This window comes from Amphiprion ocellaris, chromosome 9 (assembly GCF_022539595.1).
Source record: "Amphiprion ocellaris isolate individual 3 ecotype Okinawa chromosome 9, ASM2253959v1, whole genome shotgun sequence".
Lineage (NCBI taxonomy): Eukaryota > Metazoa > Chordata > Actinopteri > Pomacentridae > Amphiprion > Amphiprion ocellaris.
Genome location: NC_072774.1, coordinates 11,946,840 through 11,970,090, shown reverse-complemented (window position 1 = coordinate 11,970,090; position 23,251 = coordinate 11,946,840). Strand labels below are relative to the sequence as shown.

The following is a 23,251-nucleotide window of genomic DNA, read 5'->3' as shown; positions in this document are numbered from 1 at the left end:
TCTGGGCTCTCGGCAGACCCCTGCACATTTCCTCTAGTGCTGCACTGACTTTGCTGGATGATGGGGAAAACAAAAGAACAATCAAAGGACCTGCGAGAGAAGCATATAGAGTATATACACTACTGTTCTAAAGTTTGGGGTCACTTAGAGATGTCCTTATTTTTCAAAGAAAGGCAGTTTTTTCAAAATTTCCAGCAACCATCACTCCTGTGTTCCAATGCTGCATTGTGTTAGCTAATTGTGTTGAAAGGCTCATTGATGCATAGAAAACCTTTGTGCAATTATCTTAGCAGATGAATTAAAGTCTGGGTTTTCATGGAAAACATGAAATTGTCTGGGTGACCCCAAACTTTTGAACAGTAGTGTACGTCAACTGGTTACACAAGAACATGGTCCTGACCTTACAATGTTAGATGAAATAAAAATGTTGACTAATGTAAATACTAAATAATACTAACGTTAACACCCTTGTATAATATTATAAATTTATCTAACTAAATTAAATACTGAGGTAAAGGTATCGCTAAAGGCCAAAATGATCATCAAGAATATTTATCACAATCCTTTGATTTTAATTATTTTTTTTTTAGCATTTTGACATTTTCCTGTGACTTATTAATACGTGGGAGTTGACTTGTTAAATGTTGACATGACTATTTGTTTTTTTTTTAATCATCTCTCGTCTGACGAATGCTACAGGGATGACTGGACCATCAAAGCGTGAGTAAACCGTGATCAAGTTTCACCATTCCCTCGCTTGGCGTAAAAAAGCCCAATTTCATTGAACTCTGCCAGAACTGCAGCGATGCTGGGTGAGTTCTGAAGTTAACTGGTTAAACTTGAAGAAGAAAAATGCTGATTGGTTAAATTGATAGAGGACGACAAACCCAATTCTGCATTCCTGATGCCCTCGGTCTGGAAGGAGCACATTTCCATTTCCAATCACAGAACAACTTCACTATATTCTTGGTACAAATCACAACTATACAGGCAGAATTTAAAATTTTATGTATTTTTGGATTTTCCTAGCAGAACCAGAAACTCAAAAAAACTGAGCTCACTAGTTTTTGGAAACTTCAAAAGTAAAGTCAAACATTACATTTTCTTGGTTCATCTGTGAAATTCTATTTTTTTTTGTACATGTTATTTCCTAACAAGCACCTTTACAATCCTGTAGACTGACAGGAACATAATTCCTAACTATATTAAAGTTCCTTCATCCCTTGTTCTTTAATGTATTTTGCTGACTTCAGATAAGAGATAATTGAGCCTCAGGTGACATCCATCCATTATCTATATACAGCTTAATCCTCATTAGAGTCATTGGAGGCTGGAGTCTATCCCAGCTGAATTAGGGCGAAGGCAGGGGACACCCTGGACAAGTCAACAGTCTACCACAAGGCTACATATAGAGACAAACAACAACACTCACATTCAAGCCTACTGAAAATTTAGAGTTACCAATCAATCTCAGCATGTTTTTGGACTGTGGGAGGAAGAAAACCCAAGCATGCACAGGGAGAACATGCAAATTCCATGCAGAAAGACCCTTGGAAGGCCGGGAAGCGAACCGGGGATCTTCTAGCTGCAAGGCCACCAAGCCGCTGTGCAGCCCCTCAGCTGACATAACCAAGTCATTTCCAGTTCAAGTGTTTAATTGACAAACAGTGAGATTCACAGCACAGTAAATTACAGCAACATCATTTCTCAGATCCAAAACTGTCCTTCCTGTTGTCCACAGGATGGGGTCGAGGTTAGAGGTCAGAGGTCAGGGGCATCCAGGCTCCTCAGCCACAGCTCCAGGGCAAACTTGGTCCCTGTGCTGACCCGCTCCACATCTGGACCGCTGGCCGACGCCCGACTGACAAAGACTGCAACAGGCAGCGAGGAGTCGGTCAAAGCTCCGTCTGCAGATACCTGGGACACACTGGAAACACAGCAGGAGGTTTAAGTTCACCAAAGTACGACGACTGTTTCCGCATCATCTTACAATCTGTGGTTCTGGAAGTACTTCCCACTGTACTATCTGCTGCTGGTGCTTCTGTCAGAGGTGTTACAGAAATCTGCTGTCATGATCTTCTAAGGATAATAAGCAGATGTGCATGAGGAGTGTGGATACTTTAGTGTATGGATGTGAGGAGCTGAAGATTAAACCACCAAACCTGCAATTCATCGACAACCAGTGACATGACAGATGAGACAAGACTGTCAATAAAAAAAGTCTTATTCCACCTCAAGTCTAGCGCCATTCAGCTCGATCATCTTTCATCTGCTTGAAACTTTATTTATCTTAAACTATAATACCTCTTCAATCCGTTATTAAAGTTCAATGAAATTATCTTTTCCCTTTTTCATATTAAAAATTATTGTACGTTTTGTTTTTTTTACTGTGACATGCAGCTACGTATGGCTCAGAAAATATCAGTAGTTGACATCTGCATTATCAATTCTCTTTGTTATTTTGTGCTCACAGATGGCACTTTTCAGAAACGACACCTTCAATTTGATTTCATATTCCAACCCACCCATAATCAGAGATTATTTGATCTACTAATCTAGTATTGCAGAACAATATTAGGTGCTGTATCTAGTGATGTATCTGGAATGAAGATGGAGTTGTAAATGCTCACAGGGTCTAAGAATCAGACTAATTCCTGGGTAGGTGTTCTGTGGGTCAGACGAGGAAGGATCTGGGGTGAAATCACAATGTGAGGGACAACCTCCTTAAACAGTATTCATTTTTGACAGTTTGGTCAATATTTGTGCAATACTTCTGTCACTGACATAGGAAATGCTCTTTTAAGATGCCTTTTACATTGAATTTTTTGCATAAAGTCACTTTTTAAATGTTGAATACAATCTTTCTAATTGTTTCCCTTGTGGTTATTGTCTTGTTCAATGTGTAAAAAAAACCTGCTGAAACATTATCTTGCAAAGTATTCCATGCATCGAGCCAAAATTTCACAGACATCTTTATAAATATGCCTGTCTCATACCTGACGCTGCTCGGCAGGCCGTCCAGGTGAACCTCTCCGTCCTCGCCATCCACAGCGGACACGATGGACCTGACCAGCCGGCTATCGGCCCACAAACAGGCGCTGACCTCAGCAGGCGAAGGGCTGAGAGAGGCCTGCAGGGTGGAGCCACCAAGAGAGGACAGAAACAGAGGAAGCAAGAATCAGGTCTGCTGTGTAACCTGCTAGATCACCATGGTAACTGATGCTGCACAGCTTCTGTTCAGAGTTTGGGATTTAAAATCGGCTGTAGGAAGGTTTAGCATTTTATAAGTTCTTCCTCTGACGGTTTATCTGAGCGATACAGATTCTCAGCTGAGGTTTTATCAGCAAACCTGTTGAGCTGTATGAAGCAGCACAGTCACATTATTGCTCACTGTGTGCAGTGCGCTGCTACAGGAATCCATGTGCATTCAGCTGGTGATTCAGGAAATGCATAAATACTAGGGATGTCTGATATTGGCTTTTTTGTCAATAATCAATAGGCCAATATTATCCAACTCTCAATTTCCGATTCCGATATCAACCAATACCGATATATGTGGGCAATTTATCACATATCTCCTCTTGTGGAATTAACACTACATGTCTAATTTTATTGTGATGCCCCACTGGATGAATTCTAAATGTAAACATTGTCTGTGCAAAATAAGAAAACTTCAATGTTAGTTAAGGAAAAAATGCCATATTTATGGCATTTTTTTTAATTGGTTTTCATGATATGCAAAAGAAATGTGAACGATATTGACCGATATTGGATTTTTATACCAATATCAACATAAATAAATGCGTTTATATGTTTGGTTCTGATTTACTGTCCAGTCCATTTTACTCTGCTGGGACTCTAGCTTATAGAACACAGATTAGAAAATTGACTATTCTATTGGCATTTATCGGTGAGAATATTCAGTCAATAATATTACTTTTACTACAGTGATTTCCACGTCTATAGGACAGTGTCAGACCTAAATGTTGAGTGTCATATAAATAAATAAAGCTTCAAAGCTAAAATCAGCAGCTCTAAGTCAGGAATAAGCAGCTGCCTCGAGTCACTGAGTGTGAAAACACATTACACAACATTAACTTAGAGCATTAACAGTTTTCTACCAGCATTCCTCTCTTGCATCATTTGCAGCAGCAGAACTTTTCTTATGGTGATAAATGTTTCTATTCATTAGAACTGTTCATCTTGACTGAGGTAGGCAGCACATGATTGATTGAAGAAGAGTCACATGATTCATTAAACAACTCTTTTTATGGGAACAAGCACAGAGTCAAAAGAAGAAAATCTGGTTAACAAAGAAAGCTGATGACCACCATCATGATAACATAATCTCCGATCGGTACCTGTTGTCTCTGACTGAGGTTTTAGCTTTAGTCAAGCCGGTTTACATAAAGAAAGTCTGGAAATGTCAATCTTGTTTCGTAGTAGATCATTTCATCAGACCAAGATAATTTACACTGAGCTGCTCTCAGCTGTTACCTGTAGCTGCAGGTGTGTGAAGGACGAGTGCAGCAGCATGTAGACGACGACATGGTGCCTCTGAGGAAGCCCTCTGGACAACATGGGAGGAAACACCGACTGACAGACATAGACAAAGAGGACTGTCAAATAACCACAACTACCAGGGTGAAAGAATAACTTTTTCATGTGAGAGTGTGACCAAATCTGTCAAGAATTGGTTGCACCTGCACATGATATTGTAAAACATGGTATTACAAGCTGATGGAAAGTTGGCTTGATTTGCATGACCTGGTTTTACATTGATGTAATAACTTATAGTGACTTGATGCTTGCAAAATAAACAGGAGAATATATAAGGATTATTGTAACTGAACATGTATAATAAAAACAGTAATGATGACATCAGAGCTCCTGTGTTTACTGATTGATTGAATGACTGAGATTGATCAGTTTGTCTCCTGTAGTTCTATCTCTGGTTTTCTATCTTTTTCTGTTCTATTGCCCACTAAGGTGCAGATCCTAAAGCATTATTAGTTATTGTTTCCTAGATTCTGTTTCAGGGCAATCTGTGGCTGCCTCCTAATTTGGCAGTTAGCTGTTAGCATAGCATTAGCTCATCTGAAAGCAGCTAATGTCCTTTACTACAACTTTAGCAACATCTGCCACCTCTCCTTCAAACAGCTCTGCTAATTCAGAGCCAAAGAAGCGCATGTAATGAATTTTTAGCAGTAATCACTTTATGCAAATGCAGAATATCATCTCGATATTCAACTACACAGTCAGTTATTTCAGATAAATAAGCCCCCTCCTGTACACCCATCCACCCCTCGAACACCATCATTAAGTTCGCTGATGACACCACTGTGGTTGGCCTCATCTTGGGGGGTGATGAACAGGGAGGAAATACAGGAGTTGGCAGGGTGGTGTTTCAGGAACAACCTGAAGCGGAACACCAAGAAAACCAAAGAGATGGTCATTGATTTCAGGAGGCGTAGGGGGGACCATGCTCCACTGTGCATCAACAGGGTTTGTGTGGAAAGAGTGGCCTCCTTCAAGTTCCTGGGGACTCATTTATCTGAGGACCTCACCTGGACAGCCAACACAGCAGCACTAGTTAAAAAGGCACAGCAGAGACTCCACTTCCTCCAATTGCTGAGGAGGAACCACGTGGAGGAGAGACTGCAGGTGTCCTTCTATCGGGCCACCATAGAGTCTGTGCTGACCTACTGTGACTGTCTGGTTCGCAGCCTGCTCCGCTGCAGACAGGAAGGCTCTGCAGAAGGTTATCAGGACAGTAGAGAAAATCATCAGCTGCCCTCTGCCCCCTCTGCTGGAGAACATCGCAACCTCCTGCTGCATCAGCAGAGGGAAAAAGATCTGGACAGACAGCACACACCCTGGCCAGAAGCTGTTCAGCCTGCTGCCATCAGGGAAGAGACTGAGATCCTCAAAATGCAGGACAAACATGCTCCGGAACAGTTTCTATCCATGGTCCATCAGACTCCTGAACTCCAAACACTTGTCTACCTGAATGCACAATGCCACTTTTTGCTGCTTTCATGCAATTCCGTAACATATTTATCCTAGGCTACTGGTTCTTATTCCATTTCATCTACCTCCCATATTGTAAATATCTGGCCTCCTTTGCACACGTTGGCATTTTTAATATTGTTCTGTTATATATGTACATTTGATTTTATTCTTTAATGTTGATATTTTATTACTTATTGCTTGTTGTTATGCATGGTCCAGTGGAAGCTATTTATATTTTCGTCATGCCATGTATGATGACAATAAAGCCATTCTAATTCTAATTCTAATTGTAATTCTAATAAATGTCAGGTTCATAGTGTCGCTGCTGTCTGTGTGTCCGTCTCACCTCCCACAGTCCCAGCACTTCTGGAGAAACGTCCTCTGGCTCTAGTTTGAGTCCAGTTTCCTCCTTTAACTCCCTGAGACCTGCTTCCAGCAGCTGCATATAAAAACAGGAATAATGTTTATTTGAAGTTTCTGCCACAAATGACGTCGACTCAGAAACACAGAAACAGAAAATCATTTACCGTCTCATCTGACTCAAGGTGGCCGCCTGAAAGAGCGATAAAACAAGAGCTTTAAAAGCATGTGTGTGTGTGTGTGTGTGTGGGTGTGGGTGTGTGTGTGTGTTAGACCTGGAGGAACCCAGACGTTGGGAAATATCCGAAGTTCCTTCGCCCGCCGTGTCAGCAACACTCTCTGATTGGTGGTCTGCAGGAGGATGGCCACACCCACATCCACTCCACGCTTCTGTATGTCCAATGGGATTGCAGCTGCCTCTGTGACTGACAGGTGTTTGATTGGACAGAAGGCGGGTCTCTGAGAGACAATAGAGCTGTTACAGAAGGAAATATTGAAGACATGCCAAAGACAGAGGGTCAAATATTAAAGACAGAGGGGCAAATGTGTATGTATGTACTACCTTCAGAGGAATCCTTGGTCCTTCATCTCCTCTGTAAAGGACAAACTGGTTTTTGTCCAAAGAGCAGCTCACTTCCACCTCATCATCACTACCGTCAGTGAAGTGACTCGTGATACTCTGGGAAACATGAAGAAGGAACAAGTCTGACTTTCTGAACAGTCCAAAGTCCTCCTCCTCAAACTCCAAACCCTTTTAGAAAAGACATCGGCTGCGCTGACCTGCACGAACTGAGCTCGCTGTGGCCCTGCTCGGTCCTTGCACACGTACACCAGGATCCTCCGGACTTTATCCATGATGCGTCCTCCAACAGGACACCAGTCTGTGGGACCTGAACACATGACCACACCACTTCCTTAAAGGAACTGATATTTAACATGTTCAGTTTGTTAGGAGCTAAAACTAGTGCAGTCCTGTAATAAATCCTCCTTTTATAGTAAGACTGCTTAGGTAGTTCTGCTGTATTGTGCATTCTTTGGTTTGTGTTCCCTTTCAATACGCTTTCTATTCATTCTGCTTTGTATGAACAGTTGTTGCAATGGTCTAGTTCAGTTCTAACACTGCAGACAAGAGAGAGGATGTGACACTGATGCATTTTTGCTCATTGTTGTGTGCTTTGCTTATAGATGCGTTATTTAGGAATACAGGAGCTTCAATACAACGATCAGTCAGAAAAACTATGACTGCATACACATGACTGCATGTCTGATGAGGAAGTTATACTTAAAATGCTCCAATCCTGGCAGCTGTTTCTTATGCTATTGGATCATATAGCGTAAATAACTTTAATGTTGAAGCTGGCTAATGCGGCCTTTCTAATCATTAAACTGTCTCCCACAATACAGCAGGAGGTAGATGAGTGAAAACTGGTAAGTTAGATAAGTTATCATTAGGCTGTAGCCACAATTTCTTGTGTTATTTATCAGAGACTTGCAACACATTTACTATTGTTATTAGCTATGTAATCTGTGTGGACTTTTGAGTGAACCTTTTCTCCTCAGCAACACCTGGACTATTTAAAGGGTTAGTCATGCAAAACACAATAAATTAAAATGTAAGAAAATGACTATTACCAAGGCACACCTTTCAATATAGTAATAACTGTAAATCATCATAAATCCGACCAATTTCAGGGCAGACAGATAGAAAATCACTAGTCTAGCTAACCCGAAGTCACTGTGACAGTAATGTAGAAGGTGGAGCACCACAGTGTCTTATGCTTTATATAGTTTAGGTAGTTTACCGGAAAGAACTTGAAAATAACGGAAGGTTCTAACATGTGTAAACGTAAATAAATATGCACCTTTTTGAATTACACCCGCAGAGTTAGCACATTGCTAACACAGTGTATAGTTGGTGAACAGCTTAGTCACATTAGAGAGAAATTATATAAAATAAAATTACTTCAAATACATGTTTGTGGATAGTTTGGACAGTGGGCTGCAACAATCTGTCAACAGTGCTACCTCTAGCTAGTTAATTTCAGTTTACTCATTTTAGCGAACTCACTTCAGTTCAGAAATTTAAGCTAACCATCTCAAGCTAACTGACCTGAGTGAACAACTTCGGCTATTTAACCGCAATTAATTAACTTCAGGTAACTCCCTTTATCTTACTAACTTCTGCTAACTCACATCAGCTAGCTAACTAACCTCAGCTTGTTTACTTCAGCTGACTAACCTCGGATAACTCACTTCCCGCTAACTAACTTCAGCTAACTGACTTATGCTAACTGTTGAACTAACTTCAGCCTGTTCACTTCAGCTAACTAGCCTCAGCTAACTTCAGCCAGCTTCAGCTAGCACCGGGTGTCGTCTGAGGCTCCATTAAGCGTTAATAAAACACTCTGAAAAGGACAGTTTTCTACATGAACGTAACAGATGCTTCTGCCGCTTATAAACTGCACAGAGTCGCTCAGAGTTACATCAGAAACAGTAGAAACCTACTGACAGCAGAGCCGCTAACTCCCGTAACTCATGTTAGCGTCGCTATTCTTCTTCGTGAGTCTTATTATCGGTTTGCAAATGGCGAACTGGCGCTTCACCGCCTCCCGCTGGTTGGAAGGTAAATGACAGCGTCTGTTTTTATAACACTAAAAATCAAACCCTAATATCATCTTGATCACATAATTTTGTCTAAGACCTGAAATATGACTTGGTAAGAGTCACTTCTTGAGTTGTTTCAGAGAAATAGCTTCAAATTGTACTTTATATTTTAGATTTCTGCTCTACTGTCTCTTCTTCCTCACCGCAGTCACATCAGACGGTGCTGTTTTCCAATTTTAAAAAATAATTCCAACTCTTTATGCACAGCTTTAATTTAGCCTGACTTTTCTTTTTACTAAAAACTCACCTGGTCTTCGTGTTTGTTGACAGTTTTGCCAGCACAGTGAGAACCTGTACAGTTTCCAGCTGGTTTTAATGTTGTGGCTGATCTGATTTTTAGATGCAACAAAATGAGAATTAAGTAATTTACCTTGTAACTGTGTTTGACCCAACAAAACATGCCAGCAAGCTTTTCTTTTTTCAGCGTCAATGTGAAGGTTCTCTAAAGTACATTCATCTAAAGTGCTATCATATGTATGTCATACACTCTTTCTGCATGTTGATTAATTTTGGGACTCTTGCAAAACCACCACACTACAGTCAAAATACGTGGAATTTTATTGTTGCTTTGCAAACAAACAATGCAAATAAAGTGTGAAAAGCATTCAGCAAGTCATTCTTTACCGTTAGTGTTCATCTGGGCAATGCAGCTTTCAATTAAACATAATAAAGGTGCACTCTACATAACTCACCCACTGTCACGATGGAATAAAGTTATGTGGATCAGTCAGAGGCATTTTAAGTTTCGAACACGAGATTATAAGCTCTGGCTCCATCTTTTTTTTAACTTTATCTGAGTAAGAATTATTCTTTAAAGGTTGACTCTCCTTCTTTGATGACACTACTATAAGTCGTACCAGCGTTTTATTTCTACGAGTCTTTATCATCTGATTCATATCAAAGCACAATCACAGATTTACCCCACAACAGCAAAACCCAGACTTTTATTCATCTGCTAAGATAATTGCACAAAGGTTTTCTAATCATCAATGAGCCTTTCAACACCATTAGCTAACACAATGTAGCATTAGAACACAGGAGTGATGGTTGCTGGAAATGTTCCTCTGTACCCCTATGGAGATATTCTATTAAAAATCAGCTGTTTCCAGCTAGAATAGTCATTTACCACTTTAACAATGTCTAGACTGGATTTATGATTTATTTAATGTTATCTTCATTGAAAAAAAAATGCTTTTCTTTCAAAAATAAGGACATTTCTACGAGACCTCAAACTTTTGAACGGTAGTATTGCAAGGGACTTTAAGTTTCCTCCTGCTAATGCTGCTTTCAAACTCTTTTGGTTGACTTTGGCCCCATCTCCTCTTTTGTGGAACGTTCTTGAACATGCGAATCCTGTTTGTCTGTTTACAGAGCCAGGCCTGAGTATGAACACTGAGGCCGTGAGGAGATATTCAACGTCAAATTAGAATCACAAACTTCACCATTAATCAAATAAACTCCTCTTCAGCCATTCTTCGTTCCATTTAAAGACGAACAAATGTGCACTGTTCACCCGTTACATGACAACTTGAAGTGAGAAAACTCACCAGCTGGATTGAGGTCCCTCTCCTCGCCGCCACCGCCAGAGAGCCGGAAACCACAAACTGAACAGCAGCAGAGAGACACGTTGGTGTGAAGAATAACGTCTGATTGGGGTTCATTTTTCATGTTATTGGAACATTCCGCCTCATGTCAACAATTCTTAAATACAATTTCTGCTTGAGGTGCAGCAGTAAACAGTACACAGTGAAGTTTATAATGCAGCATTGTACAATCTGACAGATCCTGGAATAAAGGACCTGTGGAAACACTCCTTCTTACACTTAGGGTGTAACCATGGACTGTATATACAGTCTATGGGTGTAACAGTCTGTTGCTGAAGGTGCTTCTTAAAGACGGAACTTTTCATGAAGGATTCATTTTTTTTCATATTTTAACTCACCCATAATAAGAGATTGTTTGATGTACTTGTCTAATATTTCATCAGTTACATTTTCTGTATTTTATCTTTTATACTTCCTGAGGTATTGTTGTTCAAACTGCCTCAAATTTCAATGTGACAAAAAACCTGCTGAAAGTAGGTCAAAAGACAAGTTTTTGACATATTTTATCTGTGGAAGCATTTGATCTATCAAGCTAAAATACTGTAAAAATAAAATTTCAAGCAAATCAGAGATGATCGAGCAGAAGCCTCCTGATAATCTGAGATTAATTAACCGTATAAATCAGGATTGTGTTTACGTACAGCGGCGGCGAAGCAGAACGGAGTGGAGACCATCATGACCGGAGAGAAGATGGCGAACACACTGAACGCAACGCACACCAGGCCGATGCAGATCTGAACAATCTGAAAACACACACAGAGAACACACACACTGTTACTTTAATGGCTCTTCTGCAGACACGACCTTCTTCAGAACAAGTTTCCAGGATTGTAAAATCTTGAAACTATCTGCTGAGGAAGATCATGTGACTCAGGCAAAAGCTCCAGAATTCATTTTTGGTAAATTAACAGCAACATCTGGAAATTGAGTGCTGAGGACATAACAAATCAAATTAAACTCATTAAAACAGAAAAAAAACTCAACTTGAAGCTAGAGTTCAACATTTTTGGCTCCTGTCTGCTGACATTTGGTCACATTAAAGTAGCTGAATTGTCTATTAGCAGCTGCCACAGATGTTCTGACATCTGTCACTGGATCACCGACGCTGAGGAGAACTCAAAAACAGGAACGTTCTTAACCCTCCTGTTACAGGCAAATTTTCCAGATTTACTCCTGTATATATCCTGAAGATTTTTATAGAGAGGTTTGTTCATATATCATTCGCAGCCTGATTTATGGAATCATGTTATTTTTCTATATTTTCTGATTTGTGCAGCGATAAAATCAAAAAATCTTGTCAATACTGACATGTTAACAAAATAAGACAAGAATTCTGAAGTTGTGTTTTCTCCAATATTGAGGTTTCTGCTGTTGATAGTTATGCAAATGTGCTCATTTTTAATTCTATAATATCTAGTTTGCATAATTTGCACTTCACTGGCAGCCGTTTCCAAAACATAAACGTTAAAATCTTTCACTTGGTAAAAGTGTCCACAGCTAAGCTAAAGCTAACAAGGTGACACATTCCTATCAAATGTGAAATTAGCATGATAAACGTCTGTGTGGAGATGGATTTTCACTGTAACTGTCAGGTTAGAGGCTACATGTGTTCAGTAACATCAGCAAATCAGATTTGATCAGTAAACTGATTAAAGTTGAAGGCTGCTTCACTGCTAGGTCGCTACGTCAACTTCAGCAAAAACAAGAGAATAATCTATAGACATTTACCGGTATTACTGAACATTAAAACTGAAGTACAAACCTGTTTACATCAGGTTCATTGACACATGTTAACGCTGTGTGACCTACAGCTGAAATTCTGCTCGCCGCCTCGGTTTGTTGTTGTTCCTGGAGCTTCTTCTTCTTCTCCTGTTTCTCTGCAGCTTCACCGCCCTCTGCCGCCGACAGCACTTCTTCTTCTACGGCGCATTAAATGTCAACTCAACGTTTTATAATTGTGCTCGTAAGTTTGTTTACATATCCTGGCAAAATTTGTGAAATATTGTCCCTTTTTTGAAAAAAAAATATGTTCGATCATGGAAAACTTTTCTTTCCTTTACGGTTATAGGCCAGACAAAGTAATTTATTATCACACAATTGTATTTACTTTTTTAAAATCACAATGCCAAGTTGAATCACCCAAGCAGCCCTGATCAAAAGTAAACATACTCTTAAAGTTTTTTCTGATGATATGCACACACGGGTTTAAATGGCTAGTGAGGGTAACTGTCCACACCTGTTTGCATGGAACTAGTGTCTGTGTATATAAAGTCAGTGAGTCTCTGGGCTCTCGGCAGACCCCTGCACATTTCCTCTAGTGCTGCACTGACTTTGCTGGATGATGGGGAAAACAAAAGAACAATCAAAGGACCTGCGAGAGAAGCATATACAGTATATACACTACTGTTCTAAAGTTTGGGGTCACTTAGAGATGTCCTTATTTTTCAAAGAAAGGCAGTTTTTTCAAAATTTCCAGCAACCATCACTCCTGTGTTCCAATGCTGCATTGTGTTAGCTAATTGTGTTGAAAGGCTCATTGATGCATAGAAAACCTTTGTGCAATTATCTTAGCAGATGAATTAAAGTCTGGGTTTTCATGGAAAACATGAAATTGTCTGGGTGACCCCAAACTTTTGAACAGTAGTGTACGTCAACTGGTTACACAAGAACATGGTCCTGACCTTACAATGTTAGATGAAATAAAAATGTTGACTAATGTAAATACTAAATAATACTAACGTTAACACCTTTGTATAATATTATAAATTCATCTAACTAAATTAAATACTGAGGTAAAGGTATCACTAAAGGCCAAAATGATCATCAAGAATATTTATCACAATCCTTTGATTTTAATTATTTTTTTTAGCATTTTGACATTTTCCTGTGACTTATTAATACGTGGGAGTTGACTTGTTAAATGTTGACATGACTATTTGTTTTTTTTTAATCATCTCTCGTCTGACGAATGCTACAGGGATGACTGGACCATCAAAGCGTGAGTAAACCGTGATCAAGTTTCACCATTCCCTGCTTGGCGTAAAAAAGCCCAATTTCATTGAACTCTGCCAGAACTGCAGCGATGCTGGGTGAGTTCTGAAGTTAACTGGTTAAACTTGAAGAAGAAAAATGCTGATTGGTTAAATTGATAGAGGACGACAAACCCAATTCTGCATTCCTGATGCCCTCGGTCTGGAAGGAGCACATTTCCATTTCCAATCACAGAACAACTTCACTATATTCTTGGTACAAATCACAACTATACAGGCAGAATTTAAAATTTTATGTATTTTTGGATTTTCCTAGCAGAACCAGAAACTCAAAAAAACTGAGCTCACTAGTTTTTGGAAACTTCAAAAGTAAAGTCAAACATTACATTTTCTTGGTTCATCTGTGAAATTCTATTTTTTTTTGTACATGTTATTTCCTAACAAGCACCTTTACAATCCTGTAGACTGACAGGAACATAATTCCTAACTATATTAAAGTTCCTTCATCCCTTGTTCTTTAATGTATTTTGCTGACTTCAGATAAGAGATAATTGAGCCTCAGGTGACATCCATCCATTATCTATATACAGCTTAATCCTCATTAGAGTCATTGGAGGCTGGAGTCTATCCCAGCTGAATTAGGGCGAAGGCAGGGGACACCCTGGACAAGTCAACAGTCTACCACAAGGCTACATATAGAGACAAACAACAACACTCACATTCAAGCCTACTGAAAATTTAGAGTTACCAATCAATCTCAGCATGTTTTTGGACTGTGGGAGGAAGAAAACCCAAGCATGCACAGGGAGAACATGCAAATTCCATGCAGAAAGACCCTTGGAAGGCCGGGAAGCGAACCGGGGATCTTCTAGCTGCAAGGCCACCAAGCCGCTGTGCAGCCCCTCAGCTGACATAACCAAGTCATTTCCAGTTCAAGTGTTTAATCGACAAACAGTGAGATTCACAGCACAGTAAATTACAGCAACATCATTTCTCAGATCCAAAACTGTCCTTCCTGTTGTCCACAGGATGGGGTCGAGGTTAGAGGTCAGAGGTCAGGGGCATCCAGGCTCCTCAGCCACAGCTCCAGGGCAAACTTGGTCCCTGTGCTGACCCGCTCCACATCTGGACCGCTGGCCGACGCCCGACTGACAAAGACTGCAACAGGCAGCGAGGAGTCGGTCAAAGCTCCGTCTGCAGATACCTGGGACACACTGGAAACACAGCAGGAGGTTTAAGTTCACCAAAGTACGACGACTGTTTCCGCATCATCTTACAATCTGTGGTTCTGGAAGTACTTCCCACTGTACTATCTGCTGCTGGTGCTTCTGTCAGAGGTGTTACAGAAATCTGCTGTCATGATCTTCTAAGGATAATAAGCAGATGTGCATGAGGAGTGTGGATACTTTAGTGTATGGATGTGAGGAGCTGAAGATTAAACCACCAAACCTGCAATTCATCGACAACCAGTGACATGACAGATGAGACAAGACTGTCAATAAAAAAAGTCTTATTCCACCTCAAGTCTAGCGCCATTCAGCTCGATCATCTTTCATCTGCTTGAAACTTTATTTATCTTAAACTATAATACCTCTTCAATCCGTTATTAAAGTTCAATGAAATTATCTTTTCCCTTTTTCATATTAAAAATTATTGTACGTTTTGTTTTTTTTACTGTGACATGCAGCTACGTATGGCTCAGAAAATATCAGTAGTTGACATCTGCATTATCAATTCTCTTTGTTATTTTGTGCTCACAGATGGCACTTTTCAGAAACGACACCTTCAATTTGATTTCATATTCCAACCCACCCATAATCAGAGATTATTTGATCTACTAATCTAGTATTGCAGAACAATATTAGGTGCTGTATCTAGTGATGTATCTGGAATGAAGATGGAGTTGTAAATGCTCACAGGGTCTAAGAATCAGACTAATTCCTGGGTAGGTGTTCTGTGGGTCAGACGAGGAAGGATCTGGGGTGAAATCACAATGTGAGGGACAACCTCCTTAAACAGTATTCATTTTTGACAGTTTGGTCAATATTTGTGCAATACTTCTGTCACTGACATAGGAAATGCTCTTTTAAGATGCCTTTTACATTGAATTTTTTGCATAAAGTCACTTTTTAAATGTTGAATACAATCTTTCTAATTGTTTCCCTTGTGGTTATTGTCTTGTTCAATGTGTAAAAAAAACCTGCTGAAACATTATCTTGCAAAGTATTCCATGCATCGAGCCAAAATTTCACAGACATCTTTATAAATATGCCTGTCTCATACCTGACGCTGCTCGGCAGGCCGTCCAGGTGAACCTCTCCGTCCTCGCCATCCACAGCGGACACGATGGACCTGACCAGCCGGCTATCGGCCCACAAACAGGCGCTGACCTCAGCAGGCGAAGGGCTGAGAGAGGCCTGCAGGGTGGAGCCACCAAGAGAGGACAGAAACAGAGGAAGCAAGAATCAGGTCTGCTGTGTAACCTGCTAGATCACCATGGTAACTGATGCTGCACAGCTTCTGTTCAGAGTTTGGGATTTAAAATCGGCTGTAGGAAGGTTTAGCATTTTATAAGTTCTTCCTCTGACGGTTTATCTGAGCGATACAGATTCTCAGCTGAGGTTTTATCAGCAAACCTGTTGAGCTGTATGAAGCAGCACAGTCACATTATTGCTCACTGTGTGCAGTGCGCTGCTACAGGAATCCATGTGCATTCAGCTGGTGATTCAGGAAATGCATAAATACTAGGGATGTCTGATATTGGCTTTTTTGTCAATAATCAATAGGCCAATATTATCCAACTCTCAATTTCCGATTCCGATATCAACCAATACCGATATATGTGGGCAATTTATCACATATCTCCTCTTGTGGAATTAACACTACATGTCTAATTTTATTGTGATGCCCCACTGGATGAATTCTAAATGTAAACATTGTCTGTGCAAAATAAGAAAACTTCAATGTTAGTTAAGGAAAAAATGCCATATTTATGGCATTTTTTTTAATTGGTTTTCATGATATGCAAAAGAAATGTGAACGATATTGACCGATATTGGATTTTTATACCAATATCAACATAAATAAATGCGTTTATATGTTTGGTTCTGATTTACTGTCCAGTCCATTTTACTCTGCTGGGACTCTAGCTTATAGAACACAGATTAGAAAATTGACTATTCTATTGGCATTTATCGGTGAGAATATTCAGTCAATAATATTACTTTTACTACAGTGATTTCCACGTCTATAGGACAGTGTCAGACCTAAATGTTGAGTGTCATATAAATAAATAAAGCTTCAAAGCTAAAATCAGCAGCTCTAAGTCAGGAATAAGCAGCTGCCTCGAGTCACTGAGTGTGAAAACACATTACACAACATTAACTTAGAGCATTAACAGTTTTCTACCAGCATTCCTCTCTTGCATCATTTGCAGCAGCAGAACTTTTCTTATGGTGATAAATGTTTCTATTCATTAGAACTGTTCATCTTGACTGAGGTAGGCAGCACATGATTGATTGAAGAAGAGTCACATGATTCATTAAACAACTCTTTTTATGGGAACAAGCACAGAGTCAAAAGAAGAAAATCTGGTTAACAAAGAAAGCTGATGACCACCATCATGATAACATAATCTCCGATTGGTACCAATTATCTCTGACTGAGGTTTTAGCTTGAGGCCTTGTCCACACGTAGCAGGGTTTTTGTAAAACCGAATATCCTGTCCCCTCCGTCTAGAAAATAACTTACGTACACACCACCTCGTTTTTAGAAAAGAACTTCATCCACACCTAACCGCATAAGTGCGTTTTTCAGCACATTCATAAGCATGCCGGACCTTTAGGTGGCAGTAGTTCCCCAAATCCTAGCAAGGTGGTGGAGAATAACCGTCCTTAACGTCGTCCTTCGCCTGTGTTGTTGAATGTGGAGCAGTATCTGGGCTTGTAAAAACAAGCAAGTAGAACGCGCCTGTACAAGAAACAGCGGCCAAAACCTTGTGAGAGCATCCATACTGTTACCGAATGTAAACACAGGTCGCATATGTGACGTAAGAACATATTTTGTCGCAGGCGGTGACGTTTCGAAACGCAAAACCCCGGTTACTGATGTCCACATGCAGACGCATAAAACGGAGAATTCGCAAATCTTCACTTTGGTCGGAGTTTTTAAAAAGAATCGTTTTTGATGACGTAAATCTGCGTTTTCGTGTGGATGATAGGCCGAATCATAGAAAAATATCTTCGTTTTGTGAGATACCCGGCTCCGTGTGGACAAGGCCTTAGTCAAGCCGGTTTACATAAAGAAAGTCTGGAAATGTCAATCTTGTTACGTAGTACCGTAATTTCCGGACTATTGAGCGCACCTGAATATAAGCCTCACCCACTAAATTTAAAAAGAAAAAAAGTTTTGTATATATACAAGCCGCACCTGACTATAAGCCGCAGGTGTCCACGTTGTAACATGAGATATTTACACAGAAAGATTTTTAACTTTTAATTAAAATATGCTTTTTCCCCAACAGTGCCTGTAACATCGCAGTAAAACGCACTGAGTCAGTTCACGCTGCCGACTCCAACGTTTCACCATTGATTCATTGACATCAAGCTTACGTACAGGAGCTCTATTTCCTTCTTCGACAGGCAGAACGGTTGCCTTTAACTTAAAAACTGTGTTTCCGACCCGATTCTGCCGGCCGCCGAACCTCGGTTGGGCAGCCTCGGGTTGCGCTAGCCCGCTTAGCTTAGCGGTTGGGCAGCCTCGGGTAGCGCTAGCCCGCTTAGCTTAGCGGTTGGGCAGCCTCGGGTAGCGCTAGCCCGCTTAGCTTAGCGGTTGGGCAGCCTCGGGTAGCGCTAGCCCGCTTAGCTTAGCGGTTGGGCAGCCTCGGGTTGCGCTAGCCCGCTTAGCTTAGCGGTTGGGCAGCCTCGGGTTGCGCTAGCCCGTTTAGCTTAGCGGTTGGGCAGCCTCGGGTTGCGCTAGCCCGCTTAGCTTAGCGGTTGGGCAGCCTCGGGTTGCGCTAGCCCGCTTAGCTTAGCGGTTGGGCAGCCTCGGGTAGCGCTAGCCCGCTTAGCTTAGCGGGGCTCGTTAATGGTAACCGCCAGATATAAGTCCGGACAAACTTTGCAGGGGGAGAACGAGGCACTTTATTGAACCAGCAGCAACTGTCCACACTTACAGTGCATCCAGCGTGCACTGGCTTCCCACTCTTGTCCTGTATAACTGGCTATATCATCATGGTGCATCTCACTATGCCTCCCCTTCAACACTCATCTCTGCAACACACACACCGCTGCAGCGCTCCTCCTCACGTCACTCACACACACACACACCGCAACCTGCCTAGGTTAAAGGAGAGCAGGCTCGGCCTGCAACAGCTGCATCATATGCATTTCATTGTGTGCTTTCCATGATGAGGGTGTGTGCATGAAGCGCAAAATGACTGATTTGAAGAATTTAGTGTGAGTGTGTTTGATTTAATTCGAACAGTATCATTGGTCCACTGTGACCTGTTCGGTAATTTTATTGGTCTGATGTGAGAGGCTAAATGTATTGATGGCATGAAGCTCGCACATAAAAATCTATACATTAGCCGCATCGTTGTATAAGCCGCAGGGTTCAAAGCGTGAGAAAAAAGTAGCGGCTTATAGTCCGGAGATTACGGTAAATCTTTTCATCAGAACAAGATAATTTACACTGAGCTGCTCTCAGCTGTTACCTGTAGCTGCAGGTGTGTGAAGGACGAGTGCAGCAGCATGAAGACGACGACATGGTGCCTCTGAGGAAGCCCTCTGGACAACATGGGAGGAAACACCGACTGACAGACATAGACAAAGAGGACTGTCAAATAACCACAACTACCAGGGTGAAAGTATAACTTTTTCATGTGAGAGTGTGACCAAATCTGTCAAGAATTGGTTGCACCTGCACATGATATTGTAAAACATGGTATTACAAGCTGATGGAAAGTTGGCTTGATTTGCATGACCTGGTTTTACATTGATGTAATAACTTATAGTGACTTGATGCTTGCAAAATAAACAGGAGAATATATAAGGATTATTGTAACTGAACATGTATAATAAAAACAGTAATGATGACATCAGAGCTCCTGTGTTTACTGATTGATTGAATGACTGAGATTGATCAGTTTGTCTCCTGTAGTTCTATCTCTGGTTTTCTATCTTTTTCTGTTCTATTGCCCACTAAGGTGCAGATCCTAAAGCATTATTAGTTATTGTTTCCTAGATTCTGTTTCAGGGCAATCTGTGGCTGCCTCCTAATTTGGCAGTTAGCTGTTAGCATAGCATTAGCTCATCTGAAAGCAGCTAATGTCCTTTACTACAACTTTAGCAACATCTGCCACCTCTCCTTCAAACAGCTCTGCTAATTCAGAGCCAAAGAAGCGCATGTAATGAATTTTTAGCAGTAATCACTTTATGCAAATGCAGAATATCATCTCGATATTCAACTACACAGTCAGTTATTTCAGATAAATAAGCCCCCTCCTGTACACCCATCCACCCCTCGAACACCATCATTAAGTTCGCTGATGACACCACTGTGGTTGGCCTCATCTTGGGGAGTGATGAACAGGGAGGAAATACAGGAGTTGGCAGGGTGGTGTTTCAGGAACAACCTGAAGCGGAACACCAAGAAAACCAAAGAGATGGTCATTGATTTCAGGAGGCGTAGGGGGGACCATGCTGTATGATGACAATAAAGCCATTCTAATTCTAATTCTAATTGTAATTCTAATAAATGTCAGGTTCATAGTGTCGCTGCTGTCTGTGTGTCCGTCTCACCTCCCACAGTCCCAGCACTTTTGGAGAAACGTCCTCTGGCTCTAGTTTGAGTCCGGTTTCCTCCTTTAACTCCCTGAGACCTGCTTCCAGCAGCTGCATATAAAAACAGGAATAATGTTTATTTGAAGTTTCTGCCACAAATGACGTCGACTCAGAAACACAGAAACAGAAAATCATTTACCGTCTCATCTGACTCAAGGTGGCCGCCTGAAAGAGCGATAAAACAAGAGCTTTAAAAGCATGTGTGTGTATATGTGTGTGTGTGTGTGTGTGTGTGTGTGTGTGTGTGTGTGTGTTAGACCTGGAGGAACCCAGACGTTGGGAAATATCCGAAGTTCCTTCGCCCGCCGTGTCAGCAACATACTCTGATTGGTGGTCTGCAGGAGGATGGTCACACACACATCCACTCCACGCTTCTGTATGTCCAATGGGATTGCAGCTGCCTCTGTGACTGACAGGTGTTTGATTGGACAGAAGGCGGGTCTCTGAGAGACAATAGAGCTGTTACAGAAGGAAATATTGAAGACATGCCAAAGACAGAGGGTCAAATATTAAAGACAGAGGGGCAAATGTGTATGTATGTACTACCTTCAGAGGAATCCTTGGTCCTTCATCTCCTCTGTAAAGGACAAACTGGTTTTTGTCCAAAGAGCAGCTCACTTCCACCTCATCATCACTACCGTCAGTGAAGTGACTCGTGATACTCTGGGAAACATGAAGAAGGAACAAGTCTGACTTTCTGAACAGTCCAAAGTCCTCCTCCTCAAACTCCAAACCCTTTTAGAAAAGACATCGGCTGCGCTGACCTGCACGAACTGAGCTCGCTGTGGCCCTGCTCGGTCCTTGCACACGTACACCAGGATCCTCCGGACTTTATCCATGATGCGTCCTCCAACAGGACACCAGTCTGTGGGACCTGAACACATGACCACACCACTTCCTTAAAGGAACTGATATTTAACATGTTCAGTTTGTTAGGAGCTAAAACTAGTGCAGTCCTGTAATAAATCCTCCTTTTATAGTAAGACTGCTTAGGTAGTTCTGCTGTATTGTGCATTCTTTGGTTTGTGTTCCCTTTCAATACGCTTTCTATTCATTCTGCTTTGTATGAACAGTTGTTGCAATGGTCTAGTTCAGTTCTAACACTGCAGACAAGAGAGAGGATGTGACACTGATGCATTTTTGCTCATTGTTGTGTGCTTTGCTTATAGATGCGTTATTTAGGAATACAGGAGCTTCAATACAACGATCAGTCAGAAAAACTATGACTGCATACACATGACTGCATGTCTGATGAGGAAGTTATACTTAAAATGCTCCAATCCTGGCAGCTGTTTCTTATGCTATTGGATCATATAGCGTAAATAACTTTAATGTTGAAGCTGGCTAATGCGGCCTTTCTAATCATTAAACTGTCTCCCACAATATAGCAGGAGGTAGATGAGTGAAAACTGGTAAGTTAGATAAGTTATCATTAGGCTGTAGCCACAATTTCTTGTGTTATTTATCAGAGACTTGCAACACATTTACTATTGTTATTAGCTATGTAATCTGTGTGGACTTTTGAGTGAACCTTTTCTCCTCAGCAACACCTGGACTATTTAAAGGGTTAGTCATGCAAAACACAATAAATTAAAATGTAAGAAAATGACTATTACCAAGGCACACCTTTCAATATAGTAATAACTGTAAATCATCATAAATCCGACCAATTTCAGGGCAGACAGATAGAAAATCACTAGTCTAGCTAACCCGAAGTCACTGTGACAGTAATGTAGAAGGTGGAGCACCACAGTGTCTTATGCTTTATATAGTTTAGGTAGTTTACCGGAAAGAACTTGAAAATAACGGAAGGTTCCAACATGTATAAACGTAAATAAATATGCACCTTTTTGAATTACACCCGCAGAGTTAGCACATTGCTAACACAGTGTATAGTTGGTGAACAGCTTAGTCACATTAGAGAGAAATTATATAAAATAAAATTACTTCAAATACATGTTTGTGGATAGTTTTGACAGTGGGCTGCAACAATCTGTTAACAGTGCTACCTCTAGCTAGTTAATTTCAGTTTACTCATTTTAGCGAACTCACTTCAATTCAGAAATTTAAGCTAACCATCTCAAGCTAACTGACCTGAGTGAACAACTTCGGCTATTTATCCGCAGTTAATTAACTTCAGGTAACTCCCTTTATCTTACTAAATTTTGCTAACTCACATCAGCTAGCTAACTAACCTCAGCTTGTTTACTTCAGCTGACTAACCTCGGATAACTCACTTCCTGCTAACTAACTTCAGCTAACTGACTTATGCTAACTGTTGAACTAACTTCAGCCTGTTCACTTCAGCTAACTAGCCTCAGCTAACTTCAGCCAGCTTCAGCTAGCACCGGGTGTCGTCTGAGGCTCCATTAAGCGTTAATAAAACACTCTGAAAAGGACAGTTTTCTACATGAACGTAACAGATGCTTCTGCCGCTTATAAACTGCACAGAGTCGCTCAGAGTTACATCAGAAACAGTAGAAACCTACTGACAGCAGAGCCGCTAACTCCTGTAACTCATGTTAGCGTCGCTATTCTTCTTCGTGAGGCTTATTATCGGTTTGCAAATGGCGAACTGGCGCTTCACCGCCTCCCGCTGGTTGGAAGGTAAATGACAGCGTCTGTTTTTATAACATTAAAAATCAAAACCTAATATCATCTGGATCACATAATTTTGTCTAAGACCTGAAATATGACTTGGTAAGAGTCACTTCTTGAGTTGTTTCAGAGAAATAGCTTCAAATTGTACTTTATATTTTAGATTTCTGCTCTACTGTCT

At 40.9% G+C, this 23,251-nt stretch overlaps 2 protein-coding genes across 5 annotated transcripts; both read right to left on the bottom strand.

Annotated features, from left to right (window-relative positions):
* Window positions 1-991: 991 nt before the first annotated feature.
* Window positions 992-12,539, bottom strand: LOC129347261 (nucleoside diphosphate-linked moiety X motif 17-like). 3 transcript variants are annotated; one of them, XM_055013987.1, is made up of 11 exons: window positions 12,403-12,539; window positions 11,282-11,383; window positions 10,584-10,640; window positions 7,153-7,262; window positions 6,935-7,051; window positions 6,648-6,831; window positions 6,540-6,565; window positions 6,359-6,451; window positions 4,498-4,596; window positions 2,997-3,130; window positions 992-1,927 (listed from the first exon to the last, which is right to left on the bottom strand). In XM_055013987.1, the coding sequence occupies exons 4-11, from the start codon at window positions 7,225-7,227 to the stop codon at window positions 1,762-1,764; spliced, it is 894 nt and encodes a 297-aa protein (XP_054869962.1). In that variant the 5' UTR covers window positions 7,228-7,262; window positions 10,584-10,640; window positions 11,282-11,383; window positions 12,403-12,539; the 3' UTR covers window positions 992-1,761. The 3 variants fall into 3 exon arrangements, with proteins under 3 accessions (XP_054869962.1, XP_054869959.1, XP_054869960.1); XM_055013984.1 differs by lacking the exons at window positions 10,584-10,640; window positions 11,282-11,383; window positions 12,403-12,539 and adding an exon at window positions 8,878-8,989; XM_055013985.1 differs by lacking the exons at window positions 10,584-10,640; window positions 11,282-11,383; window positions 12,403-12,539 and adding an exon at window positions 8,882-8,965.
* Window positions 12,540-13,908: 1,369 nt separating this feature from the next.
* Window positions 13,909-23,071, bottom strand: LOC111568721 (nudix (nucleoside diphosphate linked moiety X)-type motif 17). Of its 2 annotated transcripts, none has more exons than XM_023270505.3 (9): window positions 22,966-23,071; window positions 21,237-21,346; window positions 21,019-21,135; window positions 20,732-20,915; window positions 20,612-20,637; window positions 20,431-20,523; window positions 19,344-19,442; window positions 15,914-16,047; window positions 13,909-14,844 (listed from the first exon to the last, which is right to left on the bottom strand). In XM_023270505.3, the coding sequence occupies exons 2-9, from the start codon at window positions 21,309-21,311 to the stop codon at window positions 14,679-14,681; spliced, it is 894 nt and encodes a 297-aa protein (XP_023126273.1). In that variant the 5' UTR covers window positions 21,312-21,346; window positions 22,966-23,071; the 3' UTR covers window positions 13,909-14,678. The 2 variants fall into 2 exon arrangements, with proteins under 2 accessions (XP_023126273.1, XP_023126272.1); XM_023270504.3 differs by having other exon boundaries at window positions 22,962-23,066.
* Window positions 23,072-23,251: the final 180 nt, after the last annotated feature.

Coding starts and splice junctions, on each gene's coding strand:
- LOC129347261 (XM_055013987.1), bottom strand. CDS start 7,227: ATGGATAAAGTCCGGAGGATCCTGGTGTACGTGTGCAAGGACCGAGCA. Junction 7,052..7,152: donor AGCGAGCTCAGTTCGTGCAG/GTCAGCGCAGCC, acceptor CATGTTTCCCAG/AGTATCACGAGTCACTTCAC. Junction 4,597..6,358: donor AAGTGCTGGGACTGTGGGAG/GTGAGACGGACA, acceptor TATGTCTGTCAG/TCGGTGTTTCCTCCCATGTT.
- LOC111568721 (XM_023270505.3), bottom strand. CDS start 21,311: ATGGATAAAGTCCGGAGGATCCTGGTGTACGTGTGCAAGGACCGAGCA. Junction 20,916..21,018: donor GACCAAGGATTCCTCTGAAG/GTAGTACATACA, acceptor ATTGTCTCTCAG/AGACCCGCCTTCTGTCCAAT. Junction 20,638..20,731: donor CAACGTCTGGGTTCCTCCAG/GTCTAACACACA, acceptor TCGCTCTTTCAG/GCGGCCACCTTGAGTCAGAT.